The sequence below is a fragment of the Corvus cornix genome, chromosome 3, assembly GCF_000738735.6.
Source record: "Corvus cornix cornix isolate S_Up_H32 chromosome 3, ASM73873v5, whole genome shotgun sequence".
In the NCBI taxonomy this organism is placed as follows: domain Eukaryota; kingdom Metazoa; phylum Chordata; class Aves; order Passeriformes; family Corvidae; genus Corvus; species Corvus cornix.
This window is the reverse complement of record NC_047056.1, coordinates 46373439-46394291: the sequence shown is the minus strand read 5'-3', so window position 1 is coordinate 46394291 and position 20853 is coordinate 46373439. Positions and strand designations below refer to the sequence as shown.

The 20853-nt window shown below is 35.7% G+C and overlaps 1 protein-coding gene across 5 annotated transcripts in view; it reads right to left on the bottom strand.

The window, feature by feature from the left end:
- FMN2 (formin 2) overlaps window positions 1–20853 on the bottom strand; it is a 166759-nt gene that overhangs the window by 124511 nt on the left and 21395 nt on the right. For all 5 annotated transcript variants that reach the window (XM_010398951.4, XM_039569096.1, XM_010398968.4 and 2 more), the window contains exon 3: window positions 9541–9707. In XM_010398951.4, the coding sequence (XP_010397253.3) occupies window positions 9541–9707 (167 nt within the window). The remainder of the gene's footprint in view (window positions 1–9540; window positions 9708–20853) is intronic.

Genomic DNA, 20853 nt, shown 5'->3' with positions numbered 1-20853 from the left:
TATATGCAGCCAATTCTGTGTTGCTGAAGTCCTGTTGAAGCAAAAGAAACAAAATAATCCAAATGAAAAAATCCAGATTTGTTTTTAGTATTAATAATTGCAAAGTAATCATCCATGAACCTAGATTTCCACATTCAACTGTTTTCCTTTAATCTTTTCATTTCAGATGCAATTTTTACTAAATATCATTGTACATACAGTCAGTGAATACACTTACCATGATCAAGTTGTGGATACATCTGGAATTTCCACTTCATCTTGCTCAAACTCCACTATTTAGTTTTTAAAGCTTCTCTTTTGAGGGAAAAAATTACATATATATCCTTGTAATGAATGATCCCAGTCTTATTTATTCAGATTAATTTCTGGGCAGACACTGGAATCTTCAAGCTGTCTGAGTCCAGCGCACTAAACATGATGTCAAGAAGAGTTCTCATTTCCACACATCCTTACACAGCACTTTCTACTGGTTCTCAAAAGTGCAGAGCATCTGCACATGGGCGAGGCAAACTGCCTGCAGGATCTGATGGTACCTAATCAATATACACTTTACCACTTATAGATGCTAGCAGAGAGTCAGGTCTGTAGTTTAACTCACTCTCTTCCCAGACAGCTCTCAGTATGCACAGAGAATGGCTTTTTGTTACAACTTTTCCTTCTCTGGTACCACAGCATTACACTTCAAGTACATAATAAATTAAATATTAAATATATTCCTTCACTGCTTGAGCTGTAGATTCTTTCTGGCTTATCTTTAAAGATGCAAATGGATGTTGGAAACTACTCTAGAAAATAACATGGAGCTAGTGAACCCAAAACTATGGCCATGAGCTAGACCTGCAGCAAACATCTGAAGTGATTCTGGTGGGCCTAGAGATTTTTGAAGAGGGGTCATACATTTTTCATAGAAAGAACAGTTTTGTTCCCTGGGCCACAGAATGAGTTACAGAGTAGTGTATTCCTCACTGTAGGAATATAACATGCAACCTTGAATGTATGCTGCGTTGCTCCTGGAGATATATAGGTGATACAACCTTCTGCTCAATGTCATTTCTGTTTTTAATCAGCTGTTTATCTGCTTCCAGTTCAAAGAACAAAAATATCCATTGTAAGAAAGGTTTAAAAGAGGTATAGGAGGTGGAGTTCAAATAGCAATAGGTGTATACACTTTTGCCCCCAATGGCTGCAAAAGCATGAATTAGCAGTGTGAGAATCAAGGGGAAAAAAATCTGACCAGAAGTATTTTGACAATTCTCAAGGAAAAAAACCAAAGCACAGTCAGATGGGAAAGGTGAGGCAGTACAGCAGCACAATGCTCTACAGCGGTAGAGGGAGAAAGTACATTAGCAGTACCTCTAAATTTTCTTACTTGACAGTGCATTTGTACTAACTTTCCTGGTGGTTCCTGTGTTGAGCTGTGATGCAATAGGGCTCTATTTGGCAGAGATTTTCTTTTTAAAATAGTACACTTGAAAAATTTTTCTCTAGAACCATAAACATTCGAAGTTATCCTGAAAAGGGAGAACAGAAGTGTTGGTGTGTTCACAGGCAAGTATAAATGGGGCAGGAGTAAACACAGAGCAGTCGTTACAAGAAGGTTCCTACTCATCAAATCAGTCTGGATGACATTTTTTCAGTAGGAAGAGGTTGAAGAATGTGGAGAAGAAAAAGTGTAACTGAATTTAAGATGGAACAAGAACAGGGAGAGGAAAAAGTGTAACTGTACTTAAGATGGAACAAGATAAACGCATAGAGCAATTACATTTTTTGCTACTTGGGATGAGAAGGGCCCAGACTCCATCTCAGAGGTGTTTTCCAGGCTAAGAGCTCCAAAGAGCTTGTCCACATTTGTATATAATTTCTTGGCATTTAGTCTGTTTCAAGTGCATGGAAGGAATTAATTTTTTTCCATTCAGGAGGTTTATTCATTCTAGTATACTTAAGTATACAGCCTCTAAAATGAAAGAAAGCCAACTGCATGCTCTCCACTGCAGACAAAGAGTTAATTGGAGAACCAAGGTTTTAGTTTGAGAAACTAGAGCCAGACTACCTCAAAATGCTCTTAGCAGCAGGAGACTGCTTTATTTTAAGCAGCTTTTAAAATAAAGAAATCAATACATTTAAGAATGGGGAAAGTGGTTTACTTTTTGAGGACAGGTTCAGTAACAAAGCTCTGTCTTGCCACTGACAGAACCAGAGCAGTAATTAAACATGGCCCTCAACTTGTGCTACCTTTGGCTGTACTAGTGAGCACAGATGCTCTCCAAGGTTGAAAAGAGCAAGTCCTTCATAATACTGTAATGTGCTGCTGAAGCAGCACTTTATCCTCATGAACTAAATTTGTTACATAAGCATTTTACTTGAGTCAAGGGATTTTTTTTCTTTTCAGGGAACCAGTGTGCCTCAACAATGAATTTAAAAACACTTCAAGTGTCAAAGATCATGAAACATTTATTTCCCATGGAATGACTTCAACCTTCTCAACCAGAGAGAAAAAATATGTTTGATCCCATCAAACTTTGCTCAGGATTCAACACAATATTCCAGTAGAGGTAAAGAGAGCCACTAGCCCTGCAGTTAGAACACTCACGGGAAAAGGAAATCAGGAAAGTAAATTTCAGATTTCCACATCTATTCTTATTCTGTTCCAGAGTTGTTGTCTTGGTTTTCCTATTCCCCAGCAACTTCTACACTTAATGTAGCTGAACAGGTTCAACTGGTGAGCTTACAGTAAACTTTCCTTGGAAGAGGGAACAGTGGCTACCCTTCAAGAAAAGAGATCAAGACCTAGCCTCTCTACACATCCAACTAGAACACCCACTTGGAAGGCTGCATGCCAAGACCACGAGGTTATCAGCTATTACTGACATGACCTGATGGTTTGTCCTCTCATTGACTCACAAGAAAATGTAAGCCAAGACAAGAAGCTCCTTCCTCAGTTGTTTTCATTTACACTGACACAGTTCTTCAGTAAGTTTGGGTTCTGAAAAATCTGAATTACCCAAATCAAACTGCTTCCTTAGAAAATTCTTTTCACCTCTATGCAATTTGATCATGTGATTTTTACTACTATAAAACTCTATTTGAAAGAGAGATATGCAGTATATGCAAATTAAACCCTCCATTTATTCACAATTCCAAGCAAGAAAAAACATCTTTTTATGAATGAAATTCTGAAGAAAGAGAACTAACCTAGAGAAAGTCATAGAATATAAAGATCTCTTGAGGTGACAGGCTGACCACCACCTTCACCATATGCACAATGATACTAAAAAATTTAAACAGGTGGTATAAACTTAACAGTCAGTATATGGCTCCTGAAGCAGTTCTTCAGAACAAGCAGGTAAGAAATGTTCATTGCAAAAAGAAACCTGAAAACTTAGCAACATCCCACACATAAAGCATTTCAGTTGAAAGTGTATACAGTAGCATCACCACAAGTAGGCAGAAAGAAGAAAGAGAAAGAGAAAGAAAAAAAGAAAAGGAGTAAAAAGAGTAGAAAGCTGCAGGGCCAGAGCTAACAACTCTAAATAAATATGTAATTAAAATTGAAAAAAAAGAAAAATGGGAGCAGGAAAGCAGCATAAAAGCAATACTTCAGCCCAATGATCAACCAACTGTTTCTATTTTACTACACTCAAGAATATTCAGAGTTGCTCACCACAAAAGACAAAGTGTCACAAAGTGTGACTGGGCAATGGAAGAGAAGGCATGGGGGCTTTGGTTTAGTCAAAATGAACTGCCATGGTAACCTACACTACAAACAAAGATTAATAATCTGTTTTCTCTGCTGTAGTCCACAGTTTTCACTTGTTCACTTTTAAAGTCTTATTCACTATTGACTCCAAGGTACTGCTCTGACAGATTTCCTAAAATGGGACTACATTCAGTCTTATACATTATATGCCCAAGCATTGAAAGTAGGCTTGAAGAAATGCTGCATGCATTGTTGCCAGCTCTGTGCTGCAGTTTAGAATTGAAGTTCTCCTAGCTGGTGTCAGTACTTGGGAAAGTTCTTTGGTAAAGAAATGATCACTGGTATTTTGGCTCTCTGCCTTCTGAGAAAGGAGTCTATCTGCAATCTGTTTACCCACTAATTTTCAGACTGATACAAGCAGTGCAAATAAGTTCAAATTAAGTCAAGCCTTCACGTCACTAATTTCTCTTTCTTCCGACTTGCAAAGTTCCACCATCTGCTACTACTCAGCAGAAAGAAAGCAGCATCTTAATTTCCTTAGAAAGCATTTGCATCACCACAGGTGGCCAGGAGATAATAGGAAAACAACCATTTTTTGTAGTGTTTTCCATTTATGCTCTCTGTCTCTCTGCTTCCTTGGGGTAGAGTTATTTCAGAAACAGATGACAGCCTAGTCAGGCATCATAACTACAAACGGCACAAGGGGCAGTGCCTATCCCAAACTGTCAAACACGACTCTATAAAATCACATCATAGCATGGCAAAGAAAGGTACCATCCAGATGATGTTATTTAGCCCTTTCATTACAGAATGTGCTGAAATTGTTGACAAATCAAGAAGGCCTTAAGAGCTGTATTCAATACAGTAAGAGGATTAAACAGAAGCACTGAAAAGAGACATAGAGAGATAGCCCAGTCAAAATCAAACCAGAAACAAAGAAAGATGAAAGAAGATGGTACTTCTGGTTAGTGCCACTTGAAAAGAAGCAGTTATTGGACCCTTCAGTGTGAAATAGAGATTATGTTCCTCAGACAAGGAATACGGTATGGATACTAAGGTGTGCTTGGTTTTCTTCTCAAAAGCACTTACAAAATTATAAAAAAAGCCCCTATCACAAAATTATTTTTCATTAAGAGTTTAAGTGTTTTAAACCTATTGCTCAGAAGCAACACAAAGTTACTCGAAAAGTTTGTCAGAAAAAACATAGAAACTTGCTATGAAATAAAAAACTGCCCGTAGCTTAAGACTATACAACATGAACTGGAAAATCTGAAATGGGAAGTCATAATTAGGGACTACGCATCCACAGTGTGTGCTAATTGCAACTACTGGATAAAATGCTAACACCAAGTCCTGTTGATATTTCTTAGCACTGAGATGTTAAAGAAACCTCACACTGATAGGAAAATGCCAGCTTCTTTAATTGATGTATAAACAGTTTAAATTCTAATGCAAATATGTATAATTTATACACATTACTGATGGCTCTCTGAGAATATTAAGAGAGAACCTAAGTGGATGAGATCTCTCCTTATTAAAGCTGCAATCCTCCAACAGGTGAAGACAAAACTTGCCTGTTGTTACATTCTTGCCAAAGATGGACCACTTAGCCAAGACAATTTCATGTTTGTTCTACTCTAATGGGATAATATAATGAGGTAACATGCTAAAAAGCTGAAGACTACAGCTGCACTACATGTAGGAAGATTGGTAGCTCTCACAGCTAACAGGAGACAAGACAAGGGGAGAAGTCCTCAAGCTGCGCCAGGGGAGGTTTAGATTGGATATTAGGAAAAATTTCTTCACTGAAAGAGTAGTCAGGCATTGGAACAGGCTGCCCAGGGAAGTGGTAGAATCACCATCCCTGGAAGAGTTCAAAAGGAATGTGAATATGGCACTTGGGAATGTGCTTTAATGGTGAACATGGTGGTGCCAGGTTAGTGGTTGGACTTGATGATCTTAGAGGTCTTTACCAATCTTAATGATTCTATGATTCTTCAGTTTACAAATGGAAGAGTTTTTCACAAGGCATTACTTTCTCTCATATCATTCACTCAGAAGGTATTTTATTTTAATTTGAATCTTTAGAAACCCTCTTGAATAACCCACAACTGCTAAAAAAGGAAAAATTTAAAAGGCAAGCAGTCGACAGCTATTCAAAAGACAAGAAATTTTTTCAGAGAACATGCTTTCTGTAGGCTTTTGCTAATCTAAGTTACCCATTTAATTACTTGATTTTATTTATTTTTTAGTTCAACCTTCTGGTTCTCTTTTATAATATACTAGCAGAAGCATGAAAGACTAAAGATAGCCTGATGAGTAAGTCATCATGACATACATGAAGCAATAATTAGCACCTCTCCAGCAAATGGGAAACTAGCAGTCAGGGCAACATATTTCTAGACAGAGAACCTGCCACTGAACATTCACTTACTCTTTAAGATACTTTTTTTACAGTGTAAGAGTAGGTAGGAAGAGCTATAACCAAAGCTTCCACCGTTTCTCAACGGCAAACATCTTAAAACCCCCAACCCTGTCTATTTCTGTTACTTTAAAGCTCTGTTCAACTTTTATTTTTTAGACTAATCTTTTATTCTGGGCAACTGCCATCATGTTTCAAAAGAAATGATAAAAACAGGCCAAGACTGAGCATGCAAGTTTTCTCATAAGGTCTTCAAACAGTTCTAAAACTTCTGTCCTTTGGGCTAATTTGACAAAAAGTTCAGAGATACTTCATGAACATGCCACCTCCAATCATCATTAAAATTTATCCAAAGATCTGACTAATATATAAGCCTCTGGAAACTAGACACTGTCCTCAGCATAAATGTGATGACAGATGCTAATTCTCTGAAGATTTGTGCTCTCATTTGGCATTTATTGATCCTTCACGTTTACCATATATGAAAAAAGGAGTAAGCACCATATCCACAAAGCATAGCATACACCAGAGTCACACATGCCAAGAATTTAAATTAAACTAACTTCTAGGAGACATTAGAATACTAGCCCAAGAAACTAAGAGCTGTGAAAGTTCTCTTTACTTTTAATGCACTGCTTAATTGCAGTCAGACAGAAGGGAAGAGAAAGAAATAGGATACAAGAAGAAATCAAAAAGAGGGCATGTATCATTGTTAAATGGCCTACACCGAAGCCTGGAATATCTTGGGAGAAGAAAAGCAAACCAGATCTCTTGCCTTACTGAGAAAACAGACACAAGATTTGGATAAACATTTCTAAGACAGGGAAAAGTAGAGGTGACCAGCAGGCACGAATAATAAAGAAAATGAGAATATAATCAGAATGTGCAATTGCAAACATTTAAAGAGATTTCAGCATTAGCCACGTTAAATTAAATTCACTAGAGGCAATCCAGAAAAGGGGATCAAAGTGAGGGTATAGGACTTTTAAATAATCTGTTTATATTCATCTCAAGCCATGAGCAATAGATAGTGAACAAAACTTACTGAATTGTTTTCATAAACTGTAACACAGCATCTTCAAAAAATAAAGTCTGTGGGACCACACTTAAGGGAATAATGGATTTTATTCAATGTAAAAAAAATAGTACTTTAAAGTTCAGAAATACAAGGGATATGTCACAATAGGAGAATAGGCAGGATTCAAAGAAGGGTTTCAGTGGAAAAATTGTTGGAAATTCTGCAAAAAATTCATATATTCTGAAGGAGTGACGTAAGAGACTTTACAAGCACCAGACTAAGATGAAAATCAAAACAGCCAAAGAAGTAACATTAAGGAACAGGCAAGCACCATAGCTGGATGAAGAAGGGAGGAAGAACAACAAGGTGGCAGGGACCAGGACAGAGCTACAGGAGCTTTGCTGATGGCACTTCCAGCTGAGTGAAAATGACATCTGACAAGCTGGAGGCAATCTGAAACTGAACTGGGGGTCTGATGAGCTTGGAGGTGAAGGAATAATATGGGTCTGGCTCTGCTCCCAGTTTTGGAGTAAGGTTAAAAAATGTACCTCTTAATTCTAGATGGGTGAAATTTAGGTATTACTTAAGGATAGTCTGATTCCTGTGTCTTTGATATAATCTGTTAGATCAACATTCAAGTCTTGCTCTAATGAATTTTAAAAATTGCAAATGAACAAACAAGAAAAATGTGAATAAGAAAAAAAACCCAAGGTACAAACATGGAGAGAGATGCAAAAGAGGACACAACTCACCAACCTTACATGTCCTTTTTTAAGTAATATTCAGCACCACCATAATTTTTGGTGCTAATTTTGAATTTTTTCATTCCCTTACGTAATAATTAGCATTTATTCCTGTAAAATATTTTATTTACTCTAAGAAACTAGGAGATGGAGAATTTTCAACTTTTCAGCCATTAGAATTTATACTGCAAGGCCTAAATATTTTCATTTCAGAGAACATGTAATGAATAAACTGATCAGTGTTCCTGTACTGTGGTCACCAAGGCTGGAGCAGAAACATATTCCAAAACTCAATATCAGCAGCTCTCAGCTCTGCACCATGGGGAATTCAGTTATTGAGATCCCAGTGTTCAAGACAGCTGCGTGCTCCCTTGAAGAAGAATGAACTATTGGTTACATAACAGGGCCATACACCACTTCTGACACTGTTTTACCAGGAGTGTGATCTATTTAGTGGATTTATACAGAAAAATAGTCACAGAAGCTGTGACATTTGTGGCTTACTGATAGACCAAGTCACATTAAGAACACTGCTAATCCAGCAACATCTTAAATTCCTGACCTTGACAGATGGTTGACATGGTACTAGGCTACTAATATGTCCCTCCTGTCAGATACTTTAAACAAAAGACTAAACTAACTAAACTAAACTAACTAAACTAACTAAACTAAGTAACTAAAATACCTGTTACACAAAGCATGGTATATCAGTTAAAAAAGGAGCCTTTTCTGCTTCTTTCAAAACTTCGAATTTGGTAAAAAATCTATTTATAACAGAGAAACTTTTTAGGGATATGATATTCAATACTCTAAAGGACATTGCTGAATATATAGCAACAGCAGTAGAACTGAAAACATTACCAGACTCTTTTAAACAACCTGAAAAATAAGAAACTTTTCTTTTGCAGTAACTTTTATGAGCATATTTAACCCCAAGTACTTTCAAATGCTGTGTGATTTTAAGTTGCCTGAGTAAGCTCAGTTTTATAGTTAACCTGCATTTTTCAATTAATTTCAAAAACCAGTTAAAAATGTTTCAAATATTGCATCTTAAAAACAAATAGTAACACCAAATCCAAAACATAAGCATATAATATTGTTAGAGGGACCATGGGACGATTTTGTAGATAAACTGGGTTATTTAGGAAAACACAGATATTTAGGAAAGCACAGATAACACTATAGCTGGAATGCCAGAGAACTTGCACTGACCCCTGCACTATTTTGTATCAAAAAGTATTTTCAGGGGAGGAAAAAAAAAAGTCTAGCATAGACATCCAGTCTGTGTTCTGTAAAATTTTGTGACACGCTGCTTTCTGTTTTTCCTTTCATTTATATTTTTTGGAGAAGCAGCTATTGATAGAAATCTTGGTGGTCGTATAGAATGCTTTGATTCAAAGAAGACACCTTAATGAAAACTGCAAATGAAGAACAGTATGGCAGGCTAAGATATGAGTTTAAAAGAAATCAAGTTATAGGAGAACGTTCTTATGCTTACATGGATACAAAAGTGTACATACCTGAGCACAGAAAAATAGATGGTCACTCTAAGGGCAATTTTCATTAAAATGACAAACAGAATTCTATCAGGAGGGATAAACCATTAGCAAATCATGTCCTGCTTCAAAAGGAGGCAAAAGATAACTTTTTCAGTACTTACATCAAACGTGGGGGTGCTTTGCTGGGCGCTCTGATTACATGGCTCTCTGAAGCAGTCAGTGAATGGAAGCAAAAGACCCATTGCAATAATGCGAGAACAGAGTTTTTCTGCTTCTTCTTGTGGTGCATTTTCCTGCTGGCTGAAGAGCTTTTCCAGCAGAGTTCGTCCTGCCAAGGTGATGAGAGAGAAATAAGAATTTGTAGCTATATGCAGAACACAGGTATTGGCATTACAATGCGTATTGAAAACCTGAACTATCTGAAGTAAAAAATACTAAATAAAAAAAAGAATTCTTAAGAAATGTATCTGATAGTAAGTCTTTAATGTAAAATATTTCTACATAATGACTGTAAATGACCTGGAGCCTGAATAATTAGGACATTCAAGAAAATATATGTATATATTATATGTATACATATATATGCGCTGGCTTCACTGTGAAGTATGTACAAAACCCATGAGTTGTTATTGTAGCATCAATTTCCTGTACAATTGTTCTGAAGGGAAAACCAAGACATTACCATGAGATGAAACAACTTCTTCAAAGACATCACAAAAGTTAGCATAGAGTTTAGTCTCTCAGCTCCTGGAATGAGCCTTTGTTTTTTGAATCATAAAGTTATTATATTCTTTGAGAAATTGTGCTCTGTTTCTTCAGAGACACTCTCAATAAAAGAATAGTAACAAAAACCCCTCATAACTATTCCATATAAAATTGTATTGTATACAGGTCCAGAGTGGCGGAGTGCTCCAAACTAAAATGCAGTGTCACAGCAATTCAGAGAAGTAAAGCCTTTAAAGAGCAAGAAGATACTTATTCTTCTTACAGGGCCAGATTTTATGATCAAAGTATTTTCTTTTGTTATCCAACCAGAACATGAAAGGAAAGCATATGTTATAAAATATATTAGAGGAGAAAATGTTAGTGGTTTGAAAGATGACAATGCGTTGTGAACTTAGCCAGAAATAGACTATAAAAATTAGTTACATACTCAGGTTGCAGTAAAATCTACTTTGTAAGAATGTTAAGTTGCTTAAGCTCTAAAATGTCAAATGTAAAAAGATGCCGAAGTTCAGATTTATAGATTTATGTTATATTGATAAGAAGATTAAATAGATATACTGAAAGAGAAAAGACAAATGGAGTAAAAAAGTTAATTTCATGTTTGAGTATAAAACAGCTAGGAATACAGTTTGTACCTAAATAAGCTTCTATTGCCTGTTTTTTTCACCCACTCATTCAAAGACAAAGGTATTTTCAAAAAAACCCACCAAAAACAAAACAAAAGAAACCCAAACTGTGTTAAGAAGGCATTTTAGTGTAATTTAGCATAATAATAATAATTATTATAATTCTACTGATTTTTACACACAAGATTTCTGATTGAACATTAAATTTATTCAAAATGTAAAATTTTCCAGGCTTTCTGAACATACTAAAAGGATTTTTCTTTTAAACATCTGGAAGCAATTTTAAAAGAATATTGTAAGTGACATTTGGCCAGAAGTTTCTGTATTATTTTAACTTCATCTGGCAATACACCCTAAAATAAATAATGCATTAAAATGTTGGAAAATATTTCTAAGACTTTCTTCGCCACATCTAAAGATCTAATAATTATCTCATTATTAGTCCAAGTTTCCTAGCCCTTTATTAGACAAAATGCAATACATTCAAGGGAATAAGACAGGAGATAAGCTATGAGATAAACTTGTAAGAGACATAAATTTTGTTACATTTTTCAATCAATTTGCCTCTGTTCCTTGGTTACACCACCTATAATGCAGTGCTAACAAAACTGCTTATTCACTGTATCCCTCTATCACTGTTCAGTTTTTAATTTTCAAATTTTCAAAATAATTTATTAGTTGAAGACAGTCTGTCTTTCTTGTTGACCACAGGTCACTTTGCTCACACCCAAAAAGAAAGGATTATGCAAGAAAAAGACACATTTCTGCATACTATATTATATATTAAAAGGGTATCCATGACTTCTGAATGTCAGACTTGATAGATTTTTTCTTTTTTCCCCCAGATATTTCAACATTTAATAATCTTGTCATGTTTAGAGAGTTTTTTCCTGCATATTCAGAACCCCTCTCTTATGCTTTGACCTAATAGCAGGAAAAATATCTGTAAATTACAAAACAGGAAATGAGGCTTTTTTTTCCCTTAATCCACCCATTAATTTGCTAATTTTTACAGCATTTAAATGTCTTGCTTAAGTTCAAATGCATTGGTCAGAATCTTAGTTGCTATTCAGTTGGAGTTTAATTTTTATGGTGGTTTTTAACTATTGTCTAAAAATACTTTAGTATTCAAGCAACATAAAATAAGGATATGTGTAAAGAAGTCAGTAATGAATTTAAGTAATTCAGATTATGGTAAGAGAAATTATATCATTTTGTCCATCTGCGCATGAAGTAGTCTTGGAATAAATAGGACAGAAAAATTATTTAATTATACTAGCAATTAGTTTTTAAGCTAGAAGAATCAATAACTTGATTTAAACTGATTTTAATACTATTAAGGTGTTCTTTTTATCAAGTATATGTTGAATCAAAAAATAAGCATTCTCAACACAAAGGTAGCCATGTTCATATAAATCTCTGCTCTAATGCAGCTTGCGTGTTCCTTACAATTGCTACGGAGATCGAGGACAGACAGAAACTTAAATTACAGAAATATGTTTTGTTCATTCAGTTAACACATTTTACTAAATGCAAGCTGGAAAATACTCAGTTTTCAAAGCATAGAGAAATAGTTTTACTGCAAGAAGCTATGACAAAAATCTCTGTATCAGCATTGAATGAGTTGTATGCTTAAAGTACTTAATATATACAATACAGACAGAACATAGTGTTAAGCCACTGAAGTTTTGTACCTAACCAGGTAGGGCTTACAATCAAATTGAGTGGACAATACCAGTGCAAGAACCACACATCCCCCATCAAACATAAAAAGAAACCAAAGTTATAGAAAGGACAACACAAGTTTTACTTAAAGGGAAATGAAGAGGTAAATCCTATCAAGAGAAGTTGTGTTGATATTTGAAAATATGCTCATTTCCTCAAGTTAACACCATGCCATGATGCAGGGCCTGGTGGATGGATTCGCTGTGCCACTGTAGTTCCTGACAGGGGAAAATTACATTTGAAAGCCACCATTAACCAAGAAGTAGTTTCTCCCTAGGTAAGGGCACCTGATATTTCCCTTATACCTAATTTCAGGCATCACTATAGCAGAAGCATTTCAGCTCCAAAGTCGTTATCAGCCTGGGGAGGTGGGTGCTGAATCTGCTCCCGCCTCACTGCCCTCTGACCCCACCGATGCCTGCACTGATGTTGATGTAAGAGACATTTGTGAAGCAACAGGAATCATGTTTATAATTCAGGGCACAATGAAAGTTCTATTTTTGTTTAGTTTTAGCAAAATACCTGTTTAGTACTCGATCCTACAGGCTTTTAACAGCTGCTGTTTTGAACTGCAGATGGATTGCCAGTACCCTGTCTATCTGCACTATACACTGGAATTAATTCAAACTAAAATTACTTTGTATCTATATTGACTGTACAATGTTAATCCCTGCATCTACACCCTAAATGGCAAAAAAAAAAAAAAAATCATAGCCATATTTAATGCATAGGCTAAATTTCAGTCAACTAAAAGATTTTGAGCTACAATTTTACATTGTTAATTTATAAATAAAATGCAGCAGCAACAGCTTTTGGCCCCAGACACCGTAATCACCTCATATACCTAAATTAAATGAGATAATACTTTCAAGAGGTAAAGATGTTTGCAAATAATCTGGAATAATTAAGTGATTAATCATTTCATAACTATTAAATGATTGGCTGATTTCTGCTACAAGGTTAAATGGAATAGCAAAGAATTTCTCTTGACTGCCTGTTCCCTCTGTGGAAACAGTAAAAACTAAAACCAAGGTCTCTGAGATATTTTTCCCCCTAAGAGGATAAATTACCACTTTTCACGTATAAAACAACATTTCTTCCTAGAAATCCCAGGTCATGAATCCTGAACCCTTTTCTTACCTTTCCCCTAATTATTTTGACAAGGGATAGGAAGCATACTAAGTTTTGAATTAGACAGGAACTCCAGCTTTAGATCAAATCAGTATTCTGAGGATCCTGCCAAAAATCTTCAGCAAGTAAGATGACTATAAACTCAGAAGATATTTTTTAGGAGCTTGGAATGACTTATTAAACCCCAGTAAGGGATAAAAAGACTTTTATTTTTTCCTCTTTTGCAAAGGATTACACAGTTTATCAACTAAAAGAATGAGAACATGAAATTAAGTTTGGAAGTATCAGGTATTCTGGATTTCTGTGGATATTTTGTTATAATTCTGCTACTGTGACTCAGCCTGAATCTTCTGGCTCTGCTTCCAAATTCCATGTTCTCCACCTGTGTATGATCTGTCTCTTTCTCCCATTCTCATGAAGATGAAGCACTATTGATCTTGTCTCCACCAGTATGACACAACAGGTCCTCACCCAACCCCTATGATCAAGAATTGAACACCACTGTTCGTGAAAGCCACCGCTGTAGAACATGTAGAACTATTCACTACTGAATGCAAATTCACAAGTTCAAGTATGGTTTCCTTCCATCCTGTCTCCCTGTATGAAAAATGTGGGTAAAAGCATGTTCAGTATTGTCTACAGAGAAATACAAGTCCTGACTCAATGAATTCACCTTATAGACCTTTGATATGCTCAGAAGACAAGCCTTTCAAAGAGCTACAAGGTGAGAAAGAAAATCCTTAAGAATCAGCAATATCATAAAATATTGTTAGCTTTGCATTTGCTTAATTATTGAGGGCAGGAAGAGACATGAATGGAAGTGAGAATTGGAAGAAAACTAGAATAGTCATACTGAAAACACAAACATGTGCACTGAGGCGCTGTGCTACAGCAGAGCTTACAATAATGTTTCCCTGAGGATCTTGCTGTTATAACCTCACATTTATCTTTAAAGATGTGTCTTCTATCCTCCTTACGCCGGATTTGCAAAAGCCCGGGAGCACAGCTGTCACTGAGCACCAGCTGAGACTAATGATCAAAATGAGTTATACTCCAAAAGCTCCCCCTTCTGCCTGTCTCGGTGATCCTCTCTCCAAAAACCCAGAGCACTATACCACACTTTCACCATTAGCACAGCAGTTGCATCAGTACACCTACACACACTGAACACAGACTTTCCATTTTAATTCTTCCTAATGCAGAGTGAATGGCTTCAGTATAACACCAGCTCTGAACACCCTATTCAGCAACCTCAAGAGTTAACTTGACTTACTCACTCACATATTGCTTACATCTTCAAAAGCTGAAATCTGCTGGTTTCCTTTTCCCTCTTTTTTTTGTCCATTTTAGTAACACCAGAAATGCTCACACAGCAAAGTGATTTCATAAGCTTTGAAGCCAAATGTACCCTAGGCTTTGCTCTATTTTTGGGAGACAGTAGAGGAAATAAAGGAAAAGGAAGAAGAAATAGACAAAATGGTGAATTTCCATTTCTAACATTTTCTATTATTCTTGCAAAATGTAAAAAGACAATTGTAGTCTTCTTATGGTTTCTCATTTAGAAAGGATTTCAATTATGTAGTTTTATAAACAAAAAAATAACAACCAAAAAAAACCCCAAACTAAAAACCAGAGAGAAAATAGGAGGAAAAAAAAGAGTTGCATTCAAAAGGAAGAAAATGGTGTACTTCAGCTATCTGCTGTCCCATATTAGTCTAAATCATTCCTTCCTTTCACTTTTTTTTTCTATCTCCTTTTCTACATATGCTGTCAGCAAAGTGCCAGCTAACTCAGGCCTCATTTAGTGCAGCACCAACATGGCCCAGAATGCCAGAAGAAGACAAACATGTCAGAGAGACAGAAAGACTGCAAAGATGTTCATATTCTTAGCTGAGATAGCAATTTCAGCTAGATACAATTTCTTAAATAATTTTCAGTATAAATTTACACATCATATTTTCTCAAACTATGCAGCAAAAGCTTAATGAACAATTTTTCAGGGGCAAATCAATCGCACTCCATTTTCACCTTTTTGCTGTTCATATACTTTACCAAGACTCAAATAGAACAAGCACACTAATATTTCACATATAAAATTAATACCTCAATGATAAAAAGTATTAAAGTTCTTTAATGCTTTCCTTTAATTTCACAAGCTTTTCAAATTTCCCATTTTTCAGCTAACCTGTACCACTCAGCCTAGATATAATGTGCAACATGTGACTGCTGAGAACAGTTTTCCAAGGTGCACACGTAACCTGGGGAATGAAACAGAAATTGGTATTCTAGCCATCTTTTCTTCAAATAATAAGCCCAAGTACTGCATAAGTGCATATTAAATATGCATTTGCAGTTACAAAGTAGCAATTTAATTTTGCCTGTTGTTTGCCTGAAGACTGACCTGGGAGATAATGCTGAATATGCCAGGATTAGAAACTTCATTTATTGTTCTTTTTCACTGTGGAGTTTTTAATCCTCTTCTGATTTAGATTGGTAAACCATTCTAGATTTCTCATCCTGTGAGGTTGCTTTAGCTGGGTTTTTTTTTGTTTGTTTGGTTGGTTTTTTAAAATTTTTTTTAAGGGATTGAATTTTTATTGACAGATACTTTCCTAAAATCATGTGACAGTTTTCTCACATCCTGGTTACATAAAACATGGAAAACCTGGTAAGCAACCGGCCTCCGCACAATATAGTTTCACAACAAAAAGAAAAAAAAAAGCTTTCTGCTTTGAATAAACACAAAATAAAATATGTTTTAAGTCTAATTTCCAGGCAACATAAAACTTAAATATAAAAAAATTGGTCAAGGTCTAGGGTTAGGGCACAAATTGATACAATACTGTCAAATATATTTCTTCTTGTTCTTATTATCAGTGAAATAGTTCATCTCTGCCTTTGCTAGTTGTATAAAAGCTTATGTTTCTAAGGGGAAAAAAACCCACAGATGTTATATGTTGATGTCTTTACATATTTATATTGTATATTATCATATTATACATAAAATATACTTTTATATTTTAGTACTTAGAACATTAATAAAGTTAGGGATGTGTGGAAATACCCAAGAAGATTGACTTTTCTTCTCTGATGTTCTGCCTCCAGATTTCCTATCTGTTCACATGGATGGTATGAACTAAACCCACACATCATCTTAAATTCAGAAGTCAAAGCAGAAAGCCTGTCTAAGCAAGAGAATTAAGAAAAAGACATATATCAACACCATCTCCCTCATTCCCACAGTTTTCCATGTCTGCCTGCAGACAGTTCAACGTAATTTCAAAGTCAGAAACACATATTTATTAAATTACAGTGAATAATGTATTGATTGAATACATTCATAGACTATTCAAACAACTAGAATAAAACTATCAATTATTAATTTCACATTTCTCAGTCCTGTACTTGATTGCCACAGTAAAAACTATGCTTTACTTTTGCCAAGCTCTCTGAATTTTTTGGCATCTCAATCTCTCTCATTTTACACTGTCCTATCTTTCATAGTATGCTTGTTTAGTGTTAAAATTTTTCCGTGTACTCTTCACTAGTTCTAAGGATAGGACCAGAGTACATCAACCCCTGTGCAAGTCAAGCAAGTACTTTTTTCCCTATATTTTAGCCCCACAATTATTATTAAAATTTAAACAGATTCTGGGTTGTGCAAGACAACTTTCATAAGCATATCACTGAGATTTCAACTCAGCTAAGAACAAGCAACACATTATACAGCAAAAGAAAAAGCAACACATAATGCTAACAGCTTCAAGTGCTTGAGACATCCAAAAGAGAGCCAGAGAATATGTGTGCATGCTCCCTTTCGGAAGCAAGGGCATTAGCTGTCACCGGAAGAGAATCCTGCCACTGCCCCCAGGGCCACCTCAGTGCATGCAGAGCAAAGGTAGCTCCTCATTCAAATGGCCCTGAAATTCCTCCAGAAATGCCCTCATGGGAAAAGTGGAGATCTGACAAAATTTGAAAACAGGATTCTCCAAAAATAAAGGTGAGAAAGAGAGATCACTGAATTAAGGAAGTAAAAATCCACCCCAGAAAAGATTTTACAAACAGTTTTCAAAACAAACGCATCTCCTACTTTATCCATAGTGTTTCTTGATTGAACCAAGTGGCTACATTTTAAAACAACCTGTTCATTTGTGCTGGGTATGAGACACGACAACACCACCAATTTCAGCATATTCCCCAGTAGTCTGTTATAAGATTACTTAAACATGCACCATATTTCCACAAATCATGCTAGAAAGAGCAGAAGCATGTGAAAATCTAATTAATGCAGACCTTCACCCTGATGAATGAAATCCTAAGGTCAGCTCAGTTCCTAATTTTGAAATTTGTGTCATAATATAGAAAGACAGAAGTTTAACAAAAATTTTACTTGGTAGTGAAAATTTCAAGTCCTGCAAGGGCTATGGCCATGACAAAGGTCAGGACACAGGTCTACTCTTGTTTTAATTATGTAATAAGTTTCCACAGCCTGACCAAGCCCATCGATCACAACTCTAGGGGGGGCAGGCCAAAATGATGCTGTTACCTCTGGTAGCAGTGAAGTAACATGACAGAGTCCCTTATCTAAAACCAGCAGGAATTTTCTTCTTTGGATAAATGATTTGCAGTGTTACCATTTGTACAGAAATGCAGGTGAGTGCCTTCTTAGCACACTTGTTTTGTCTAGAAAGCAGCTGTAAATAAAATATTAGCAATGTAGTCTTATTGATCTTTGATAAAACCATGCTGCATTTTGTCATTTTTCTTTACCCTTTTGTCATATACTCAATAGTTAATTATATCTTCTAATTTCCTCCCTCAAGATTTGTTCCAAAGCCTTACTTGCTGCTGCAGTCAAAACATGATGAAAATTGGCTTGATTATTTGCAACAATATTTTACGTTTTATAAAAAGCAGGTATTATATCTCTACTATCACCAGAGTTTCACAACATATTAAATATTTGTGATAGGCTGTGACAGTGCTTTCAGCATTCTTCCAGATTAGCAAATCTGTGAAGCACTCTTTCTCCCTAACTTGAACATGAGCTCCTTGAAATTTTGCTTTCATGGTGACTAAGATTTTACACCTTTCCCCCACAGTGAATTTTCTTACATATGACATATGTATAACAGGATAAGCTGAGACAGAATATTAAACTATTCTTTTATCCCTTCCTCTTGCTATATGTCATTTATATACGTCACTTAGCGACAACTATATATGTGACAAAAATAGTAAAAGGAAAGGATACATCTTTCAGAAGCTTTCATATATTAACTTTCAGAAGCTGAAGGTTTTAAAATTTTTAAATACCAGACAATTCCTCAACTATGATATAGCAGTGGCATAGAGTACAAAATATCTTTCTAAAAATATAAACAAGATGCACCCTCCCACAACATTAAATTGCATGTGTTCTTTCACATTGATTTCTCTTCAGGTTCTAATGCAGTATCATTGCAGATTACAGAGGTACATTTACAAGGCTACCCTATAATTATAGCAGTTTATTATGAAGGAGAATCTATATGTGTCTGTCTATCAAATCTTTTAGGCACCATATGCATCTTTGGCAAATGTTGTATTGCGTTTTCCAGGTACTTAGCTTCCTCTCAGCAAGTATTTAATTTTGTCCATCTTTACCTTTTTAGTTTCTGTGGAGATTTGTGATGTGAAGGCAGCAGTCTGTGCCAGGTTCTTACAGACTGCTGGAAAACCACAATTCTTTCCATCTAGCTCTTTAAAGTAAGAAGCTCCTCTGATGTCTTTTTGGGCATCTATTACTAGCAGCATCTTTTGTCAGTCCAAACTGATACACACTATTCCATACAACCCAATTTCCTTTATGCCTAATGGTTCAATGTTTTATTCTACATTCAAAGCAGTCTGGCCTATCTTTACCTTAGAAGTAAATTCAAGTGTGTGCTCAAGCAGCCAAAAGTCACGAGACACAACTGAACCAAACTAGGAAGTCTTTAAAATGGGACACAAATAACACATTTCCTTCAACCTGCTCATTAGATCCCAGGTATGCCTTAGCTTTCTTTCTGCTCCAGGAGCTGTGCTCCCAAGGTTTGGTAATCTCCAACTTTAATATCTGCTTTTTAATATTTATCAGGATGTACAAAAGCTTTTGGGTTTGTGTCCATAAACAAACAACAGTAAGATGAAAAAGGGGAAAAGCAAAAAGTTAGAACTATATTCCACAAAAACTACACATGTACATCTATGTATTTGTGCAGATATGTTCTTCTAGACTTCATCTGAAGAAAACCTAGAAACACAACTCCCTTGCTGTAACTGGGCCTTTATTTTCTTTCACTGATGTAATCAAGTATTTCCCTCAACAATTTCTCAGCATAAATTATTTCTTGACTCTTTGCATGACAAAATAGCACTTGGATACACAACCTCTATTATGAAGGAAATGTTTTTGTTTTGGTCTTTTTTTCCCTTTTTTTTTTTTTAAATGAAAACCACATTTTCTTCCATGACTTTTAAGAGATGTTAAGTTAGTTAACTATTGTGATACTGCAGCACACATTTCTTTTTTAGAGTGATTTTTTTTTTCCTTATCAGTGCAAGGAAGAGGAAAGGATAGCAGTTACTTTTTCCCTGGTACATGCTATTTCTACGTCTTCTGCATCTATCTCTGGTACATCTGAGCCAGATCCTGGCACCAAATAAACTCTAGAATGAAGGTGCCTTCTGTAATTAGTTCCAGAGAAAAGTTATCTATGTTTTCTCCTCATTCAAATTCACACCACATTCAGAGCTCTGGCACTCCTGATAACTCTTATACAGATCCTGAGACCAAAAAAGTCATACTTGTACTCACAAATAAGAATGTCTCAATAAATCTCACTTGTGACTAGGCTTTCCTGCCACTACTTAGCTATATATGTCAAGACACCAAAAAGATTAAATTCTAAAGATTTACGTACTTCTTTATTTATGTATTTACATTTAGCTTTATATATATTAGGGTTTTCTTTTACAACCTGTGATATTTGCACACAATCTCAAAACCACTGCTTCTTACTGTTACAAAAGTGCTAACTTACTTAATGGTTCTACTGCTGTGCAACTACAGATGAAAGAAGTTATGGTCTGTATTTATGAGAGAATAAAACATGGTTTGGCATCAGAAAACATCACCCACTTCCTGGTCAGAAAGCCTAGCTATTTCCATCAGTGTGAAGGAAACATTCTGGTTAGCAGCAACATGGAAATAAAAGAACAGCCATTTTTATACTCAAGGTA